The sequence below is a fragment of the Pecten maximus genome, chromosome 10, assembly GCF_902652985.1.
Source record: "Pecten maximus chromosome 10, xPecMax1.1, whole genome shotgun sequence".
Lineage (NCBI taxonomy): Eukaryota > Metazoa > Mollusca > Bivalvia > Pectinida > Pectinidae > Pecten > Pecten maximus.
In genome coordinates, this window is record NC_047024.1 from 24569722 (window position 1) to 24591593 (window position 21872).

General features: G+C 34.2%; 2 protein-coding genes across 3 annotated transcripts; one reads left to right on the top strand and one right to left on the bottom strand.

Moving 5' to 3' along the window:
* Window positions 1-1211: 1211 nt before the first annotated feature.
* Window positions 1212-15871, top strand: LOC117336924. 2 transcript variants are annotated; one of them, XM_033897741.1, is made up of 7 exons: window positions 1212-1363; window positions 4362-4531; window positions 8307-8504; window positions 12641-12720; window positions 13337-13437; window positions 14370-14419; window positions 14880-15125. In XM_033897741.1, the coding sequence occupies exons 2-7, from the start codon at window positions 4409-4411 to the stop codon at window positions 15015-15017; spliced, it is 690 nt and encodes a 229-aa protein (XP_033753632.1). In that variant the 5' UTR covers window positions 1212-1363; window positions 4362-4408; the 3' UTR covers window positions 15018-15125. The 2 variants fall into 2 exon arrangements, with proteins under 2 accessions (XP_033753632.1, XP_033753633.1); XM_033897742.1 differs by lacking the exon at window positions 1212-1363 and having other exon boundaries at window positions 4263-4531; window positions 14880-15871.
* A 1051-nt stretch (window positions 15872-16922) lies between these two features.
* On the bottom strand, window positions 16923-21301 carry LOC117336923 (cyclic GMP-AMP synthase-like). Its single transcript, XM_033897740.1, has 2 exons — window positions 21175-21301; window positions 16923-18168 (listed from the first exon to the last, which is right to left on the bottom strand). The coding sequence occupies exon 2, from the start codon at window positions 18144-18146 to the stop codon at window positions 16947-16949; it is 1200 nt and encodes a 399-aa protein (XP_033753631.1). The 5' UTR covers window positions 18147-18168; window positions 21175-21301; the 3' UTR covers window positions 16923-16946.
* Between the last annotated feature and the right edge of the window lie 571 nt (window positions 21302-21872).

Sequence of the window (21872 nt, forward strand, 5' to 3'; positions counted from 1 at the left end):
TCGTAGGATGGAATTATGTCCCGCGACTAAAACAAAAGGTGCTTGATATTGGGAATGGGGAATATAATCGAAGACGAAGCAAATGCCAATGCTGTAAGTAACAAGGGGCGAAGAGGGGAAGAGGAGGGGGTACATTGTAAAAGAAGACATAATGTACTAGTAATTAAGCGATTTAGGGAGGTATGTTAAATTTAAATCTGTTCTATGTGAATTTTAGAAATATGAGCTATCCCCATAGATGGCAATCGTTCTTTTAAAAACAAATGATCACTTTTTACACTATAGAAACAATATTAAAGCAGATAGTAGATAAACAACTATGTATGGATATGAAATCTTTAAGTTACATACTCCAACACATACAGTAACAGAACAACCGGTTACAATAACAGGCCTCTTCTTTGGTCTTGATGTTGATATGTCGCCAAAACAAGGAAGCGTATGAGTTCTAACTGAAATAAACCGAAGTCTAAAATAATGGTTGACTCCTAGCTTTATACAAGTTTGCATTCAGCCTTGCTTGTTCACTATAATGTGACCGGATTAGTTATCATGCTATGGTGTATGGGGTAGAACAATTCAGTACGATGACACATGAGTGACCCCACTATCTGTTAACACTGTCTTCATTGAATAGATATGCCGATTTCTATGATGATAATTGTCGACCGTTGACACAAATTTAACATCAAAATATGTGTTGATGAAGAATTAACGGTAAACATCAAAGTCAAACATCAAACTGGATTATATGGTATATATGCGTTTTCGACGTCAAGTTAGACGAGTTTGATGCCAATCGGAATTCCTTGTCTTAACTTCGATTCTCATTTTAAGAATGTGACACGGTGGGTGTCGTCCATGAAGAAGAAAGCGCTTACACTTCCAGACCACATGGTCGTGTGGTCTTTTTGTTCTACCTGTAATATGGTCCTCATGTCTAAATATATACGTTTTCAAAGTTATGATATCGCTATTGTTTAAATTTCGATATTCTCCCGTTGTTTCTATAACAAGCAAATATTAGGATACAGTGCAAGGAAATCAACACCATGAATACACGATACCATAAACTAGGTGGCTACAATACGGATGCTTTATTTATATCTGTAATAAAACACGCAGTGCAGAGGACGGAGGTACGTCATTATCAGATAGCAATGACAAGGGGTCCCTATAGCAACGCGTCACTCATAGATTACAAAGTTCACAGGGGTCAAAAAGATCATCCCTTCAGCGATAAAACCCGGCTGTAATTTTAAAAACAACATGGTGAATTAGGATGACATTTAATGGCACACGAATGGTTCATGATTTGAATTCAGTGAGGGCGTCAGCACTTTGGATGATGGTTTATCGAAAGGTAAGTTAAAATTGATATCGGTAATGAAAATTATTTTTAAATGTTTGACCTGAATTCACATATATCTCTACAACCCCATGGACGTTAAATAGAAAAGGAGGGAGTCGAGGTCATCTCTTCATCATTAGGCTAGTTGTGATGTTACCCGTACATGACGTCATATATCCCATATCGAGGAATACTGATCCTTTATCCATTTCAACATATTTACAGTCCAATCATCGACTAGAAAGAAAGGAAGAGGTGTTTTGATTATGTAAGCCTACCGAAGGACCGGTTTGCAAGTCTTTGTGTGTCGAAATTAAAGTATCGTCTCGATTATAATACATCTTCTTTTACATTTAATGCGATCAACCATTGATAAAAATATACATATTCTTGTTAAATAACATATATCTCTGTACGTGTGTTAGCATACATCTCAGTACGTGTATTATAACAAAATATGTTTTTGTATGATAACATATATCCCTGTACTTTGTAATAAAATACTTCTCTGTTCTGGTAAAATAACATAAAACATAACATATAAATATCTGTGTTATAATATACATATCTGTGGTTTATAATAACACAAATCTCTGTACTTGTATAATAAAATACATCTCTGTACTTGTATAATAACATACATCTCTGTACCTGTATAACAACATACGCTTATGGGCTTAGGTAATAACATACATCTCTGTACTTGAACAGTAAAATACATCTATTTATGTACATGTATGAACATACATTTATGTAATTGTATAACAACGTATCTCTCTGTTATTATATAACAACACATCTCTTTGTACTTGTATAATAACATACATTTCTGTACTTGTATAATAACATACATTTCTTTACTTGTATAATAACATACATTTCTTTACTTGTATAATAACATACATCTCTTTACTTGTATAATAACATACATTTCTGTACTTGTATAATAACATACATTTCTGTACTTGTATAATAACATACATTTCTGTACTTGTATAATAACATACATTTCTGTACTTGTATAATAACATACATCTCTGTACTTGTATAATAACATACATTTCTTTACTTGTATAATAACATACATCTCTGTACTTGTATAATAACATACATTTCTTTACTTGTATAATAACATACATTTCTGTACTTGTATAATAACATACATTTCTGTACTTGTATAATAACATACATCTCTTTACCTGTAAAATACCATACGTCCCTGTACATATATAATAACATATATTTTCTGTAGCTTCAACGACCTTCGGTCGAAATGTTTTTGTGTTCTGTGTCAACATAAGGCTTCTGTTATTAAACTTTTGAAGGATATATGTGTATACATATAATCGAGTTGTTACTGTGAGTAGAAACGTTGAAAGTCCAGGTATAATTGGAAATGATAAAATATTAATGATCAACATTGATTCAGACATACGCCAGAGCTTATAATCAGATTAGAGGACTAGCACAATCACAACTTTTAAAAGAGATGTTGAGTGGATCGATCCTTATGTTTATAATTGTTATTTGCATACATTTAACGGTATATAAAGACGTATAAATGCCATCCAGATTCTTTTCATTATACTTACATTGATTGATTTGTTTCCCTTTCCTTATGTAGCCAAACTTATTCATAGCTAGAATTACTGAGATATAACTAACCCGTAATTTGTGCGAAAACTGAGGACAGAACAAGAACGGAGGAATGATTAACACTAGCAGTAAACGTAGAATACGACCAGGCGTTCATGAAGGTTAACACGTCCTCAACTTTATCGTCGACATCCGTCTTGAAAATTATGCAAAATTCAAATATATTATGCCACGTGCTCAAAGTGAGAACAAAGTTAGATATAACGTAGCAAAAGGGAACGCCACTGACAATGATAAACAAAAGATCACAGAAAACTAAGCCTAGAACTCATACTTTATACTGATCTTGGCAAGCTATCAAAAACATCTTTGCTGTTATTCTCGAGAAGAAGTTTTAACAATGATTGATTGAGAGATGGATATACCACTGAAGAAAGGCCAATTGTGAACCCACCAACTGATCTTAAATGTCAATATTCTATCGTACAAGAAATCGCACTAGAAGAGAAGATTGAATAACAAATGTTGTACATTAGAGTGTATGATATTTTATTCTATAAGGCTTTATGTGGTATCAAACTCTGTTTTCCAGTCCGGCAATATACCGATCGAGGGGAATTCCATTTAGAGCAAAGCTGAAGGCGACCGTATAACTATGTACATTACACATATATATATAACTAACGCAACATACTCTATATATAACACTAACCTTAAACAACAATGGCATTTATTGAAAATAAACGTTAAATGTGACTAGGTGTATATAATAACAATGATATTCAGAGGTGCTGAAATCTCATTGTCATACTGAATTAACTACAATGAACGCCAGCTGATTGGTGTAAAAGATTGAGATTAGTGATTTAGATAGTGTTAACAATATATGAATGTCTTTGATGTGTCTTCTACAAGCCGTCCTTCGTGTTACTTTGCCTAATGCGGTGAACGTGTTAGTTCACCTGTCCTGAGACTAACAGTGGATAACAAAACCATGAAGCTAGCACGTTTTGTGTATTAGTTATCATTACGGACAGATGAAATGGTATTTTCGTATAAAACCAATTTAAAATTTATATTTTTAACTATCGGTTCAAATGAACTTGAACTAGGATTTTATGTCTCTGAAATTAAACTCTGGGGTTTTATAGGCTTCATGAATGAATGAATGAATGAATGAGTGAACAGTGTGCATATACGACTGATCTAAAACGCCTATCCTTATCCCAACAAGCGGCTTTAGCTACACCACGAGTCAATCAATAAAGCGTCTATGCAACATTGATGACAGCTACTTTATGGCGTACGTCTCGGAGATACAGGACCGGATATACCTTTAATTGGTGTACATCACATATTTCCTGTGTCCTGGATAACAATGGCTAACCTGAGTGTCGGGTTACTGATATTTCAGAGTCATCAATGATACACCTGTTTAAAATCAGCTGAACGACACAAAGCATGGCCGATGATGATATTGTGAAGCAGGCAGCAATGAGGAGAGAGAGAAACAAATCCAAAAACAGGATTGGGGATGACCTATTTACAGACAGTCCACGAACTCCAATGTCAACCCCCAGACAGGTATGTCAACTCTTAATTAATGGCTCCCACGAACACATGAACACCCTTTTTGTGCAGAGGGATTGTTATCTACTGGCTAGAAACATTTTATATCACTGACATAAATATGTTGAAAATGATTTTAGTATCATAAGGCCGTGTTACGTTGCTATCGTGACAAAATGATATTTGAAAATTATCAGAATGAATTCCCACTTTATGTGACGTCAAGTTTGCAGGCGCCTATTAAACCCCTTTCCTCATAATAATATAAATATACAATGTGACATTTTGTGCAAAAACAACTGAGTCAACCATTATAAAAAGGCAACATATTCTTACTTTGAAGCCGACAACGTTGACCATCAAGGTGTTTAACTTAAGATTAATTCCGGAATGAATTGAGGCATGTATCACGTATTATTCTTTTCTATTTGATGCCTTTCGGTCTGTTCTTTGCATTGTAGCAAATGTCTTCTCTGAGCCCCAGAAAGCTACTTGAGGTTATACGTATGAAATATCGATTATCTTAAGGAATCGTTATAGAACACGACTCGTCTAAACAGCTTAGAGGTTCCAGGTAGAAATCGATTAATCACCTTAATAAGTTATTGATTAGAAAGAGACAGATTCTACTTCATATTTATCTTTTACATTAGAGCTACCATACTGCCTGATACAGTGTGTCTTTTATACACATAGATAACTACATGATCAGGAGCACTTCAAACGGGTGCATGGTTAACCTATCTAACCCTGAAATTTTAACCGAAAAATGACCCATAAAGTAAAATATTAAGATTTAACATATGGCATAATCTTTTTTTACACTCGACATGAATATTAATGCTACATGTTGTAACAATATAACAGTGTTGAGCGTCAATGAAGAAATGTGCTACAAACCTTTAAAGCGGCTATACCGGTAGATTTCATACCTATTTAAGTGTGATTTCTTCTCATAATGAAATGGGTTTAAAATCTGTTAAGCACGAGCTTTTACCGGAAAACAATTGTCTATAGATATATGTTACGTGTTTTAAACACTTTCTAGCTCCGTTGATATTCGTAAACAATCCTTAATAATCCTACGGATAAAGCCGAGTGGAGTCACGTGGGTGCGAATGATTCCGCGAATTGTAATGTTATTTCATTTACACTTATTTAGATATTTTCAAATCGGTGTGGATACTTTAATTTTCGTAATTAAGTTTTCATTTTATTTTTAATTAGGACGCCTGCTTATAATTTCCAAAAGTGATTTTTACAGTTAAAGCTGTATTATCAACGTTTTGACGGAGGGATAAGCAAAAACAGCTTACCATAACATGTCCGTAGACATTTGATTGACTTATATTAATATGCCTATGTCCAGGAATGTTCGTTACTCTCTGATTTTTATACCAGCCAGAGTAACTGGTGACTCGACTGGTTTTGTCGTTGGCTGTTTTGGTGTTCGATAATTTAGTTTTCAGTTGTATTGTCACATTTCAAGTTAAAGATCTTGTTTCCTATTTTTTCCTTTTAGTTGACGTTTTTGTATTCCGTATGATCTTACGTAGTATAGCTTATCACCAAATGAATTCAACAACATATTTCTTTGATGTGAATAAAATCACTGGTTTGGTATTGATTTATTTTAGAGGTCTTTAATTAATTTGCCAATGTGGTATCAGCTATGATATAATTATTAGCGTTCCTTTTAATCAGAAAAATCAGCAGGCAACATTATTGATTGGACGTATTTAGAATCTAGCAAAGGTATAAAATTAACATTTTATTCAATGTGCGTATTGTACCTGAAAACCCAAGCTGGGTTTTGTTGCCAGTTCACATCTGCCCTTAGATATCGACGCTTTGGTATATCTTTCTTTGGATATTGGCGCTTTTGTACACCTGTCGTTGTACATTGACGCCTAAGTATATATATCTTTAGATATTGACGTTTTGGTATATTTACCTTTGGAAATTGACGTTTTGGTATATTCATCTTTTGATATTGACGCTTTAGCATATGTATCTTTTGATATTGACGCTTTGGAATATTCATCTTTGTATATTGACGCTATGGTACATTAATTTATCTTTGTACATTGACGCTTTGGTACATTAATTACTCTTTGTATAATGACAATTTGGTATATTTTACTTTTGATATTGACACTTTGGTATATTTATCTTTGTATATTGACGCATTTTTATATTTATCTTTGGATATCAACGCTTTGATGCATTTATCTGGGAAATTGACATTTTGGTTTGTATATCTTTTGATATTGACGCTTTAGTATATGCATCTTTGGATATTGATGCTTTGATATATTTATCTTTTTTTATTGACGTTTGGGTATATCTATCTTTGAATATTAATGTTTTTTTCTATACTCATCTTTGTATATTTACGCTATTGAACATTAATTTCTCTTTGTATATTGACACTTTGTTATATCTATCTTCGGATATCAACGCTTTGAAGCATTTATCTGTGAAATTGACATTTTGGTTTTTAAATCTTAGGATATTGACGCTTTGATATATTTTTCTTTGTATATTGACACTTTTGTATGGTATGTTAGACTTTGGATACTAACGCTTAGGTATGTTTTTTCTTTTAGATTTTGACACTTTTATTTATTTATCTTTCTGTCTATGCTAACGATTTCATATGTTTATCTTTGGAAGTTGACGTTGTGGCACATCTATCTTTGCTAGTTATAAGTCTTAGCATGGCGTTAGTGTTTAATATATCTCTCTTCGGTGGTTGACGGTTTTATTCATATTTGTCTGTTGACACTGGAAAATAATGGAATCTTCCCCTATATTGGGTTGTCATAGAGAAATCACTTACACAAGGAGTGAGAGTCCTGGTTATATAACCTGAGGCTCTGCCGAGGGCGAGACAATCTGGAATATCACCCGAGGGTAGGATACTTCTTTGCCACGTGCTCTAGGTATGGGATGGTTATTTTTGTCGCATCATTTATTTACCCAGGGTCAAGTTGTTCAAATATTTTTTAGTGGAATATCACACAATGCCGGTGTGACGTCAATGTATTGTTGCCATCAATGTAAATAATATGAAGCCTCTGGTTTTGACACTTTGATATAGTTTAAACCTTTGGTATATCTAGCCTCAGGCATTGATTCAATGGCATGATAATATCTCTGTGCGTAATCGACACATGAAAAACAAACTAAATAATGTTTTAAAAAAATCAATTACGTAATAAGAAACGATGGATAGGATACTATGTACATAGCATTTGCTAGAATGTTTAAACAAAATTTAAAATAAGTTCACATTAAGTTATTATCGTGAGATAATGTCAACGATCAATCCGTTATTAAAAATATTATTAAATCCTCTGATGTGTACCTAACCTCTTTCCTTGAACATCAGTGCCCAGTTGTGCAAACGTTTTAGGCTGCAGTTTAACAACAATTTTTAAATCCTGATAAAATCATATCTGGTAAAACTAACTTGACAACATTTTCTGAAACTACATCACTCTTCAGTCTCTTCATATCTACCTATTTCAAGGAACACAAACAAACATACAGGTTGCGAAGTAAAGGACAAATGAGATTTTTACTAATTAGGTGAGTAAGTTAATTACCAGTTGAACATCTGGGCCTGAATTACTTCTTCCTTTTATTGGCTTACCTGCCGCCATTTTTATTTACAACTTCTTCCCAAACTTGTCAGATACCAACAAATACAATTTTGTATATCTTACGTGTTCCTCTTTTATCAACGACCTGGAAAAACAATTTCCATTACGTTATTCTATTGTAGGAACCTACGGGACGAAGATCACATAAGGGAACTGATGTTACAATAACTGATATAACTGATCGCGAGCAACCTAAAGTTGACAGGGACCTACTTATCCCACGGCGTATGAATACTCACAGGCGTAGTTATGGTAACATCGAGAAAGCGGTAAAGAGGCCTGTAGTAGATGCACCGTGTCTTCCCTTTATAGAATGCAAGGTATTTTCAATTAGAGTGTTATCATGTGTGAATATTTTTGTTATTTTTATCATAAAATGTGAATAAAACATGATTGCATTTGTTGCACCTAGTATGTGAAAATGTAATTCCTGTACATTTGTCAGCTATATTGGAGCACTGTTCCTCGAAAGTGGCTGCAGTCAAAGAGATGGCAAGGTTTTCAACCACAATAGCAATGTATTGAGAACTGGGCCCGTATTCCTGAAACTGTGTTAATGCACTTTTCCTTGTCATGGCGCCAGGACGTTTTTTTCAGCAAAGAGGTTAGAGAGGTGATCATTCCAAGGCCAAGATTAATAATGGATCGCCAAAATCCCTTTGAGGTCCTTTCAGTAGAAAAAAAGTGTTCAGGCGTTTTCAACCGGACACCATCATGTATATCGTTGGTTAATTAGCGGATGTAATTACACATAGAACACTCATACAAGTATCCCTCCCAGTAGTCCTCATTTGTTTGAGCTTTTTGTAACAGAGGCTTTCCAACAGTTAATCAGAAATTCCGTTAATACAATAAGCAGGTTGATTCGGCGAGTTGTCAGTGCCCTCCCGAGAAACCTTAATTACTTGGTCAGATCCCCGAGAGGAGAAGACTGGTACCAAACAAAACAAGAGTTTGGTGATTTGAGAAAAATGAGAACTATCAGAATTATTCCCATCTTCACATTATAATAAAGAAAATTATAGACATGATGTATCCATGTTTTAAAGTTTCGATTTCCTATATCATCTTCTCTAGTTTCATTTATAAACGAAATAAACACTTCATTTTATCACATGTGTTATTAGGCGTATGGTAATTTTATTTTGAACTAAGATGTTCAATTAACTCTTTCTTAATATTTCCTTGTTGATGTATCAACTGACTCAGTATTGGCCATGGAGGTGAGTAAGTCCGCCCCGTACCATGCAATACCAGTCATTACAAAATAGACCTGATACTTCCTGGTTGGCTCTCACCATTGAAGGAGTGCATAGGGAAATAAGACTGACCTTATGCGATTAATGGACCGGCGAAATATATCATACCAATATTCCCACAACTTGTCATGTTTTGTGAAATACTGTTATGAATCGGCTCCTAGGTTGACATCGTTCAAGAAAGTATCGGTTTTGATTGCCCTTTTGTGTTAACAAATTACAATAATTAACCACCATATACACAACTACATACCTAGTATCTGATTACAGCAATTGTGTATATAGTGACTGCAAACCGCTCTTACTTATGTAAAATAATATTGTTTGTTAGTCTGTTTATGTATTTATTTTTCATTTAATTTCAGTACTTACTTTCTCAGTTAAGGATGGACATTTCTTTATATTTCTTAATATATTTCTTGCATGTTTGAATTATTTTCTGTGTAAGATACACTCATACTAAATTGATAAAAATTATATATGCAGTTGACGTATACAAGTGTTATTCACATGACTCAAGATTTCCGTATAAAAACTGCACTTATTGCTCTCTGACTAACTACCGGGGTTGAATAGAGGGTACGGACTTGGACAGGTTAGCTTGTTGCCAATACACTGTGACCGGATAGGTGGTTGGCCTGCTACAATAAGTAGATATCCGGAAATGATATTTCAGCGGATGATTTTAGAAAAGAGTCCCCCAATCTTTCCAGATAAAGTGAGATTTTATTTGTTAACTGCGTGAACTGCTTGAGAAAATCATATATTAAAGAAAACGAGAAAAAAAACTAGATATGTATATCTATAAATAATAACTTCACATTATCAAAATGTCATTTTTTTATGGTATTTGACTGTTAGTACAGTGTCATTTATTGTAGTCAATCCTCAACTGGTTGGACAAGAACTGCAGATTTCTTTGATGTGAATAACATTACTGGTTTGGTATTGATTATTTTTTGCAGACTTCAATTAATTTGTCCATTTGTCGGCTTTGACATAATTACAAGCATTAGTTTTTATCAGGATAATCAATTGTCAACATTATTGATTGGACGAATTTTACAACCCAGTAAAGAAATTAAATCACATGATGATTTACAACAAAACATTGCTTTGTTGTCGGCCTTCCGCGTCTTTGTGACACATTTGCACCAGGCTGTTGTTTTTTTTACTAGCGTTGGGGAAAATGGTGTTTCGATATTTAAGTAATAGTAAAATGTTCAAATTTTATTAATTTAATTATTACATAGTATATCCCCTAAGATTTCTTTTTATGACTATGAGATGTCAAAAGAAGTGTAAGAAACTATATTGAGAAAACTCGGTTGGTATATTATTCTCAAAAACCAAGATATATATTAACGTGTCTCCCACAATTATTAATGAGAGGTCCATATACTGTATATAGACCTAACACTTATGTACGTACCGCATGCAGAAAGACCTGTTTCAAAGAATAGCATTCCTAGTGTTAAGGTGGTATGTTATATAATATGTATTGTCGCGTGTGTGGAAGTAAGCATTGGTTTCTATATTTAACACGCGATGTTTACAGTCCGATCTCTAAAGGATTTATGAGCTTTCTATATATAAGCTATCTCAGAACTAGCTGATAGTGTATACATTAATATATTAATATTTTCAGGTGCTTTGCACTTCGGTATCTTTTGTACACACTTTTATTGATTTATGAGTAGTAAGCTCTGCCTGTGGATAGTATGATACCAGTGTTTGCCATTTCCTACATTGCTCTAATAAACAGTGACACCCGTTAAGACTTTATACAACATGGTATTATTCTTCAAGCATCAATTATTCGGCATATGATAAATTTCTTACGAATGCAGAAGCCGTACATTTGTGTAGCCGATGTAAAAATTCATTGAACAGACTTTTATATTTAATTACCAATAATATTTTCTTTGATCTGTCCCTACTTTTAAAGGAATACATTCTATATTTGTCCTATACATATATCTTTTGGTTGAACGATTCATCAATTATCGAGTAATAACAGTGTGTTATGGATACGTGACTGATGTCTATTACTGAAGCGTTATTTACCACATCAATAAACAGTATATTAGATTGGTCCCAATCTTCTGGGAAACATTTCTGTTTACTGATAAGTGATGAAATTTCTGTTTTATTTCCAGATCGATATTAACGAGTTGGTTTTAACTTTTACCTTCAGTATTCAGTTTCTATACCCGTTCCAGGAGTTTATACTCTATGGAATCATTTGATTGAAAGCTTTTTTTTATCAGACTTAATATGATTGGAAATTGTTTGCTGTTATCGTTCAGTTAGATTTACCTGTAAACAGTGAAAACTGTGGATCAGGCAGTTGTTTAAATTCTTGACCAGTTTAACTTTCGGTAGATTTGATACTTTTCCATATATTATTTCTAATGAAACAACCGCATATCGATATGTATTTTCTTCAATAGAGTTAAGTAAAATTGCTGTTGGGGAAAACTTTCTGATGATCATAGAATGATAAAAACATCACTTGTAGTTATTACACTGTCATTACCAGAGGTTTTCGATAATTACGGATTCAAGTATTGCTGATATGTGTATGATAGTGTTTCTCCTATCTGATGTACCATTATGCAATAATGAAAATAATCAGATTAGATACATTAATTGGTCTGTACTATTGAGCTTCCAGCATACACATTTTTTTCTTAGCTAGATTGAGGACGTAATATCTACTTGGATAGGACCAACTTAAGTTCGATTTATGATTCCATTACACTGAAATGCCAAAGGCACGCTCTAATGACAAATATGCCGGTTCAGGTCGAGTTAAATTGGCACGGGCGTGTATCCCGATGCTGAGCTTCAAGCTGGGAGAATCAATTACCGTGTTTAATGTCTTAGGTATGCACGGCCTTGTACCAGACTACTTCCTGATTGGAGAGAAACGCGAGAAATTGGGACGTTTGGAAAAAGAACAATTAAAAAGCACGTATGGAGAAAACACTAAAGAAAAGACAGGAACGATAACAAATGTTGCAATAGATGCATTAAGAATACATGACATAAAATTCACGAATCTCCAATTCTTACAATCACATCATTCATAGAGCGGCCAAGGTTATGGTGTGTATTGTGATATCTTATATTAGTATGATTACTGTATAACATTGTAAATATAAAGTTAAGACAATACTGTGTTTATTTTACAGTTAAATGGTAAGAGCGTAAAGGCACTTATAAACACGTGCGTGATGTCATCAATTATCAACAGACATCTATACCAGCACATGTAAGTTACTGAAAATGTATTCATTGTATTCACCAGACATCTATACCAGCACATGTAAGTTACTGAAAATGTTTTCTTTTTTATCACCAGACATCTATGCAAATACATGTAAGTTAGTGAAACGGTATTCTTTTTTAGTCATACTTGGCCATAATTGTGATACACTATACATTATCTTTTTCTTTTCTCATCCAATTAGTGTATTTTGCAGTGTCATTGCCTCACTCTTCAGCCTTTTTAATTTAGCCATCATTAAACATGCTGTATTTTTAATTAAATGTTCAAGGATCTCTTCGGCGTCTTTAAATATAACTTTTTCATTACCCAATCTCCTTCATCCAGCCACCAAAATGCCATTTATTTCATTGTCAATCCTCGTTAAAGTAGTCATTAATAACTCACGTGTTCCATTTCCCGGCATAGCTAATTCAACCACAACTACAGTGTGTTAAATTATCTAGTCTTTAATAGCTTTACCTAATTAGAGTTCCAGTATCTACTAATATATATTACAATTATATAATCTTCATTCCAAATGTTTTTTCTTTATAAAGCAGCAATGTCGTTTGGCAGCTCAGAATCATTCATATCAGTCGAGAAATGTTATATTTGACAGTTTCGGCTCAGACGAGAATATGATGTTCATGGGCGACATGGCCACCGGTGTTCCAATTACGATAGAAACGAGGACTTTACAGTTCGACTTTCACACTAGAGGTAACAATTGTTGGTCTATGCATGTACACATGAACCTTTATTGTCTAAACAGGCCGTTCATATGAATTACAAATGTACAAAAATATCAAATATACATTACGATTGCTACAACTTCTCTTTGTATCTAGCCAATTGTATATATCCTTAGCTTTCTGTCTGTGCTTTTGTATCTTTGGTCCCTAAAATCGATGTTTTCTGTAATCATGTCTGACACGTGTAACATCGTACGAACAAATTATTTAATTACATTAGTTTTAAATATCAGATACCAATAATATTTAAGGTTACATCCGGCTATGCTATATACAAGAGTATGTTTATATGTATATGATGCTGTTTTAACACATTAAGCCGGAAAAGTCGCTGAAAATTTCATCCATAAGATAAAACTGTTACTGTGAAGTATGAAATATTTGATAATTCATTTTTCCCTGGATTGTAGCTAATTAAATGGTTTGGAGGTCAAAACAGTAATTTAGAATTTCAATTAAATTCGTTGTATCATTTTTCGTTGATTCATATCCAATCAAGAAAACCGCGAACACTTATACATGTACTTCAAAGTAGCAACCCGCAATAAATTAAAATCTACGGCTAGACAACATCAACTTACTACTGTACATGCAGTTGAAATAGCTTTGATGTGTAGTTAGTATTATCATTGTAAGAACATACTTAGTGAGTTAAGATATAATACATTTCGTTTTGATATTCCTGCATTGCGACGCCAGGTGGAGTTGTCGCCCCTGATATGTTTGGTTTAATCGTCTAAAGCCAGAACCGGATGATCCAGTTGATCTCGTTATATGGATATGTATGTGGTGTTTACTGTATTTTAACAGTGTATGATGTAATTTTACTAACTACCCGATAGATATACATATTCCAATAGATCTATGTTTGTTTTCTGTACTACCGATATGATGTTACAGGTGATATCCCAGATGTTGTATTAGGTCTAGATTTCCTCACATCATTTAAGGTAGGTTTTATGTAAATTTTATCTGTTGTTACACATATTCGATATATCGTACTTGATTATAAATATCCTGTTTTGACTTTTGAAAAACAAGCAAAATTGATATCGATTGTTTATCATTAAACCCAATAATTAAGTATCAGTGAATTTCTTTCTTGAAAAAAAATATATTATATGATATTTTTCCGTCGAATGACAATGACAATTACTACTTTTATTAAAAACTTTTGCTATGTATTTCAACAATAAAGGACACATTTCAGGGTATCACAGTGATTTATTTAATTGTTGTATCATGATTGATTTGAACTTGATTTTGATCTCTAAATTCTTTTATGAACATTTTCTTCCGTTGTACATTATGTGAAGTTTAAAAGATAATTTTTATTTAACAAATCAATAATTAGATATTTAATAAATATTAACACGACAGCCATTAACAAACGACCATATTTGTTTGCAGTGTTCCCTGAATCTCGGTGACAAGACGCTTGTTCTTGGAGCTGTAAGTGACGCTGATTACGTGTGCACAAAACTTATAAGTGATCGAGAGTTGCCCCTCAGGTATAGATCAGGGACAAATCTTGCGGCATCGGTATAATTAAATTGTGATTTCGCTTATCAGTTATATCTTTCAAAGATGACCTGCCTAACTCCATCTACTGTTAAAAGACAGTTTTGTTCTTCCTGATGTAGAATAAAATGTTTTGTTATCACATACTGTTTTTGAATATACACATTCATTTGCAAAGAGTCTCACAGTGCGAAGTGACCCCCTTGCAAAGAATATTTCTGCTACATTGTATGGTGACTTGATGTTCATTGATTTTTCATTAATTCTTTAAATTATTTGCTTTGTATATACATGTATTCCAAATAAAATTCATTTGACAGTATTTTACTTCAGACTTCACCATACCTTATGACTTAATGTACCGATTCATTATCCGTTAATGTATTTTATTTACAGGCAACGTTTACACAATGTTAAAATTAATAGAAAGCTACTAGTTGATTCACTTATAATGAAAATACATACTTTACCGATAATTCTTAAAAACAGTAAATAGGACAAGCTCCACACAACCAAACGAACAAAAAACTGTTAAAAATGTCGAAAACAATAAAATTTCAAAACGTTTCATTTATGTTGTCAAACTCTTTACTTTGAACAACACATGCTTTAAAGTAGTATATAATACAGACGTATCATATAGTTGTATGTGTTCAAGGAGCTATGAACAAGAGAGGAAATATCTAATATACATGCGTTTCAGGCTGTCTAACATTATCCAGTATATAAAATAAAATACGTTATTTAAGAGACAATTAACTCGACATATAGTTGCTTTATATGAAAACATTCCCGAGAGTAGAGGGATACATTTATTGCTTACCTAAGAGAGGGATGTTGTTGTTATTGTGATGCTAATAGAAAATAAAACCTGATACATATTTGTTGTTTATCATTATTTCATTTGACGTCATACGATTTTCCGCTGACATCATTCGAAAACTCGAGATTGATAATGGTCAAATATAATATTCAGGCATTCCCTAGTATAACCTATGATTGCTAAGATTGTGCGTCACATATACACACACAAAAAATACAAAAACACCTAACTTTGTTTAAATCTATTCCTACTCAAAGAAACGTCAAGTATATGGATGAACCATTAAAACACGCTAATTCTCTTGTAAAGAATCCAGTCTGTCTAAGGCCGGGTTCCACTGTGAGTCGATCGTGAAGGATTCTTCATAAGCCCTGATAGCCCTACGGGTATCTCCCAGCGTCTCGTAGCAGATTCCCAAGAGAGTATGCACTATCCAATATCTATGTCCACCTTGGTCATCATCGTACTTTACAGCAATTAGATGACGTAGACAGTTGTCACGACCCCTGGTGTCACCGAGCTCATGGTAGCACATGAAAGCAAGAAAAACTGCATATGGAAGAGGGGGTATGCGAATATATCCATGTAATGGTAACTCATCAAATTCAGGTCGGAGCTGAGGAAGACAAAATGCAGTGCATTGTTTTGTAATATATATACTCGATGAAAATACTCGCTGCAGTTTCTGGAGTAAGGATAACCCATGCCCACAGAAGTCGCGCATGTACATGTCATATTGTTTACAGAACACTGGCTGCGAGCTACCTGGGAAATATTGCATAGAAGTCATCACTTTCTCACACATTGCCAATGTTGTCCTGGTGTTACCTGTCAGATAACAAAATGTTGCTAGGTATAGAGTTTCTGAACACCAAGAAGCCCTCGGCATCAGCAAGTTTCTGCACCTCCTCATGTCTTTGTACCTAGATTTATTAGACGTGGATTCTTTGTGTGGTGAATACTCATTCATGGCACATAACGCCATCAGTTTTGTAGCACTGTAAGAGGTAAGGAATTCATCTAGATCTGATATTGACGCACAAAGAAATGACTTCAATGTGTGACACATTTGTTTTGAACTCGGGACTGGCATCAAAGATAACTTGGTGACAACACAGGATAGGACTTGTAGGTCACAGAAGTGCTTCTGACTGAAGAAGCGTTTGGTTTTGCATGAGGTCTGCTTGGTGGCTTTTGTTTAAAAGAATATCCATTATAGATGGCTTCACGTATGTCCCAACTGACAGACACATCCATTTCATGTTGTGAATTTCAGAAAGCAGTTGGAGTAGTTTTGTCTTGTTCTGTCCATGGATATGTCTTTTAAACAAATTGTTCTTTGGGATAAAGTAGTTAGGGCAATATTCTGCTTTAACCCATGCACAGAGAATACTGAAACAAAACCAGAAGCAGGTGAAAGTATTCTTTTCTTTCCAGAATGTTTCTGGTGTATTTTCAACCGCGTGGAAAATGACAGTTTTCAAGATGTACGAACTCAAAATTTCTTCTTCTTTACTGATAGCTTCAAGGCGAACTTTTATGTTCTTCAAGAAGATTTTGAGTAGACCGTATACTTTAAACTGGCTGTGGCTAAGGGAATGAACTAAAAGTCTCTCGGCGTAGGCAAATGATATTCGCCATTGTAGTAGAGTGTTATCTGAGCACTTATCTCCTATAGGGACGAGATGACAGCCGCCTTCTATAATTTTGATAAGCACTGTTTCAGTAGGCCATCCGTACAACCGTTTTCTGGTTTTCCATTCAATCGCGTCCTTTGGCCATACAGGGCAGTGAAAAGCGTGTACAACATCAAAGGCAGCATTAGTTCCCGTGGCGTCAGCACCACTACTCGGTCCATGAGATGCTACATTGAAACCTAGATTTAATGCGTGTTTGACATGTTCCTCCCGATAAATGTCACTTGATATAAATGTTCTACTGCCCACTGGATGAAAGGATTTATACAGCGGCTGTTTGCATCTCCGCCAAACAGCAATTTCCAGTTCCACATGACCATGCTGGCAATTGTTAGCGTCTCTCAGTAGTAAAACCATGTCATGTTTACTATCTGACGGAATTTGATGTTTCGAATTTACAGTCATTATAGTTTTGTCCACGATCATAGCATCATTGTCTGACCCTCGCAAAGCAAACCCTTCAGCTGAGCTCCCCGTGTTAAATATCGAATGGTTTTCATTGTTTGCGTTGTCGAATTGTTCCTTAAAAAGTACAGTCTTTCTTCTGATATCCACCTCTTCCTTGGTGCCGATGTCTTTCTCTAGCAGTCGGGATAGGAGGAAAGACATCCTCTCACTTTCTTCTGAGTCCATCATAGGTGGCGCCAGTCACATCGACCTGAATAAACAGACATACATCAAATAAATCTTGTGTGTTTGAAATCATATAAAATATATGGAGCATGAGGTAACAACTCTATTTTTTTTAATAATAATGAATGAACATCACCGAATGAAGAGAACCAAATGATGTCTCGTTTATATCGAACCTTGTCTGTCTAATGCTTATTCATTAATAATACAATTATCAAAATTATCGGTATGCATTATAATCATACCATTATAGAGTTTTCGAAATATTTTGAGTTATCTGACACGAAATATACGCTATTGTGCATGATTATCATTATCAATGAAGTGAGCATGAATTATGTCTGCACAGGGATTCATCAGATACCGTGTACACGACCATGGACACACGGATGGATACTCAGAGGGATTACTATGTACCACATACAAACATTGGGAGTATGATAATGGCAAAGTTTATATAAAATAGAGTTACCTTTCCTTTTATATCGAACATATTTTAAAGCTACACTCCTATTTAGCGTATAACATGAAATATTTGTTGGCATGTTCTGTCGTGGTTTTAAGTTATAAACCCTTTATCCCTTTATAAACAAATGTCAATTTTCGGTTACGATTATCTACCAAAAAAACTACAACTATTTACACTCAAATGAACTTTAATGTTATACAGTATGATACTATTTAAAAAGTTGAAACTGTATATTGATGTTAACATACTGAATAACAATAATGGTAAAATTATTTTAATGGGCCATAAGGATACCGAGCATCATAGGAACTGATGATACTGCTTCCCTATTATGTTCTCATGACGAGGATTACAAGTGCAATCAATTATTGCAAAGTTCTCTGGCAGCAGTAATCACACTATGCACTCATTTTTTATGTATGTATAAGCATGTCATTTTAAAATTGTACGTCACATAACATCGCTCCTAGACTACTTACAAATATATAAACCAAATTAAAGGGGCGTGAGTTGTGTCCTTTTTGACTTACAAGCTTTCCAAAACCTTACCCATAACACTAAATACTAAAGTCTTGGGGTAGGACGCCGACGTCGACGCGGACGCCGCGAGTCAGATATAAGGAATATCTAACAAAGTCTTCAGTAATACCAGTCAATAAGTGAAGCTAATATTTTGAAAATATCAAAACATTAGTCACACGAGTAAAATGCATTAAGTATGATATCTATTAGGTTTATGATATTTTTATAACAGAATATACCTAATATGATTCTAGCTTTCCCATTGCCGTCTGTAAGCAGGATTTTGATTGGTCAACAAATCATAAAAAGTGGTATTTTAACTAATGAAAAATATCAGAAATGAAAAATATTAGATTTTTTCACTAGTGAAAAATATCACTTATAGAATAAATATTTCTCAATATTTCACTGGTAAAATGTAATACATAATTTTATACATTTTGTATACATGGGATGGGCAGGATTGTGTCGTATCCCTCTGATAATTCTCTGATAAGTATATATAATTGCATTGAATATCTTTATTTGATCAATGAATCAATACATAGATCATATTAATAAATCAGTCAAATTCATAAATAGATCATAAAATAAATCTTTAAAAATATGCATAAAACATGTGTCTATCAGAATTAAAGTCATTGGGTCGATCATTAGAGTGAGATCATTAGTGTTTCATCTAAAACAACTAATATTGTTTTATAATTATTCATAACAATACCAATAGTCCATGATATTAGTTTTTCACTCCAGCATTTGTCACAATGACAGAACACGGACTGTGACAATAATTATCTCCTGTAAAACCTAAAAAGGAAGTAATGTTCCCAACTTTAAGTGTGTTGCAGTATTCATATCCGGTTCACATGATTTGTATTAATGATACATCTATATCCGGTTCACATGATCTGTATTAATGATACATCTATATCCGGTTCCAATGATTTGTATAAATAATACATTCTTATCCGGTCCACATGATTTGTATTAATGATACACGAGATTGACAGTCGCTATTACTATCTCATTGTATGTCGCATACCTCGCACTGGGTGTTTGTTTTTTGTTGTATTTTTGTTTGTTTTTGTTTAACGTCCTATTAACAGCCAGGGTCATTTAAGGACGTGCCAGGTTTGGAGGTGGAGGAAAGCCGGAGTACCCGGAGAAAAACCACCGGCCTACGGTCAGTACCTGGCAACTGACCCACGTAGGTTTCGAACTCGCAACCCAGAGGTGGAAGGCTAGCGTTAAGGTGTTGGGACACCTTAACCACTCGGCCACCGCGGCCCCTCCTCGCACTGGGTGTTTGCATAGCCTATTGATAATATTTACTAGATGTCAAAGCTGACACCATTAACATTGTGTGGAGAGGACGTAACATAAACAGAAACAAAATACATAATGTATACGAACATTATCAAAAGACACTCATATTTACATGATACATCGACGCAATATTAACACACACCCCCCCCCCCCCCCACACACACACACACATACACACACACCCCTTCCCCCATGTAAACAAATCGGCCACTTAATAGTAAGGGGATACTGAGTATAGGGTAACATGCAACACTCCTTACTACTTAAAATGTGCATTCATACATGAAGTGTATATACGACAAAAGTTTATAAGTGACGACAGAAGAGGTTTAAAATACGCATTCTTGATCAAATTATCCTGGAAGGCATCGTTAAGATAACCATACGTTCTATTTCTGTTTTCGTTTTCGATCACAAGTCTTAGAATACATGGAACAATGTTTTATCTATTGAGCTTTAATACCTTTTATGTTTCGTTAAGATGACAATGCTTTCGTTGCCAGCGACAAAATATCTTTATCATTCAATAGCTCATGATTGCATGCCAAGCCGAGCTCGACAAAATCTACACACACAATGTCTACTGAATGTATACACATACAGTCTTATCATAATAAAGTATTTATTATGGTAACCTCAGAAGTGTAGATTGGTGGTTACAAACGTTTTAAACATTATTTTGATGTTGTACATAGAGTTTTAAATAGGACTTACCTTATTAAGTAACTCGTCATATGCGACACATCTCTCAGTCATTCAGGATTGGCGCAAACAGATGCCTCCATTTTGTTGATTCGCCGACAGTATTTTAAACATAGTATACACCACCTACCTCACATGGCTGTAGTTAAGCTATTTAAAGACATGACAGACCGACTAGTATTCTGTGAAACTTGAATGTGAAATATCACATAAATAAATATCGTGTGATGTTTTCATGGAAAGTGCACAACTACTATGACGTTTTCGTGTTATACACATGGATATATATCAGTCACACTTTACAGTTAACACACAGTGTGGATGTCTAAAAAACAAACCAAAGCCGGTCATGTACCGTTAAATTTTATTTTGAGTCGATATATGGTTAAGCAGATATGCATATACCCTTTGCTTTTAACTATTAATAGCAGTTGTAGTCCCAATAGTGCAGAAGCGTGTTATCCAATCGATTGACTATTGTTATTGGTATTGGTAAGTTGTCCTGTCTCTCCATTGTTATGTTGCACGAATGTACATGCGATATTTTCATATAAAGCAATGAAAATAAAGGAAATTAGTTTATCTTACATATCAGTTTATATCAAATAATAAAACATGAAAACGATACAAAAACATTTTTACATTATTATATACTTTAAATTATTCAATGTTTTAATCGTTTAAAAACATTCATTTGAATTCAGACATCT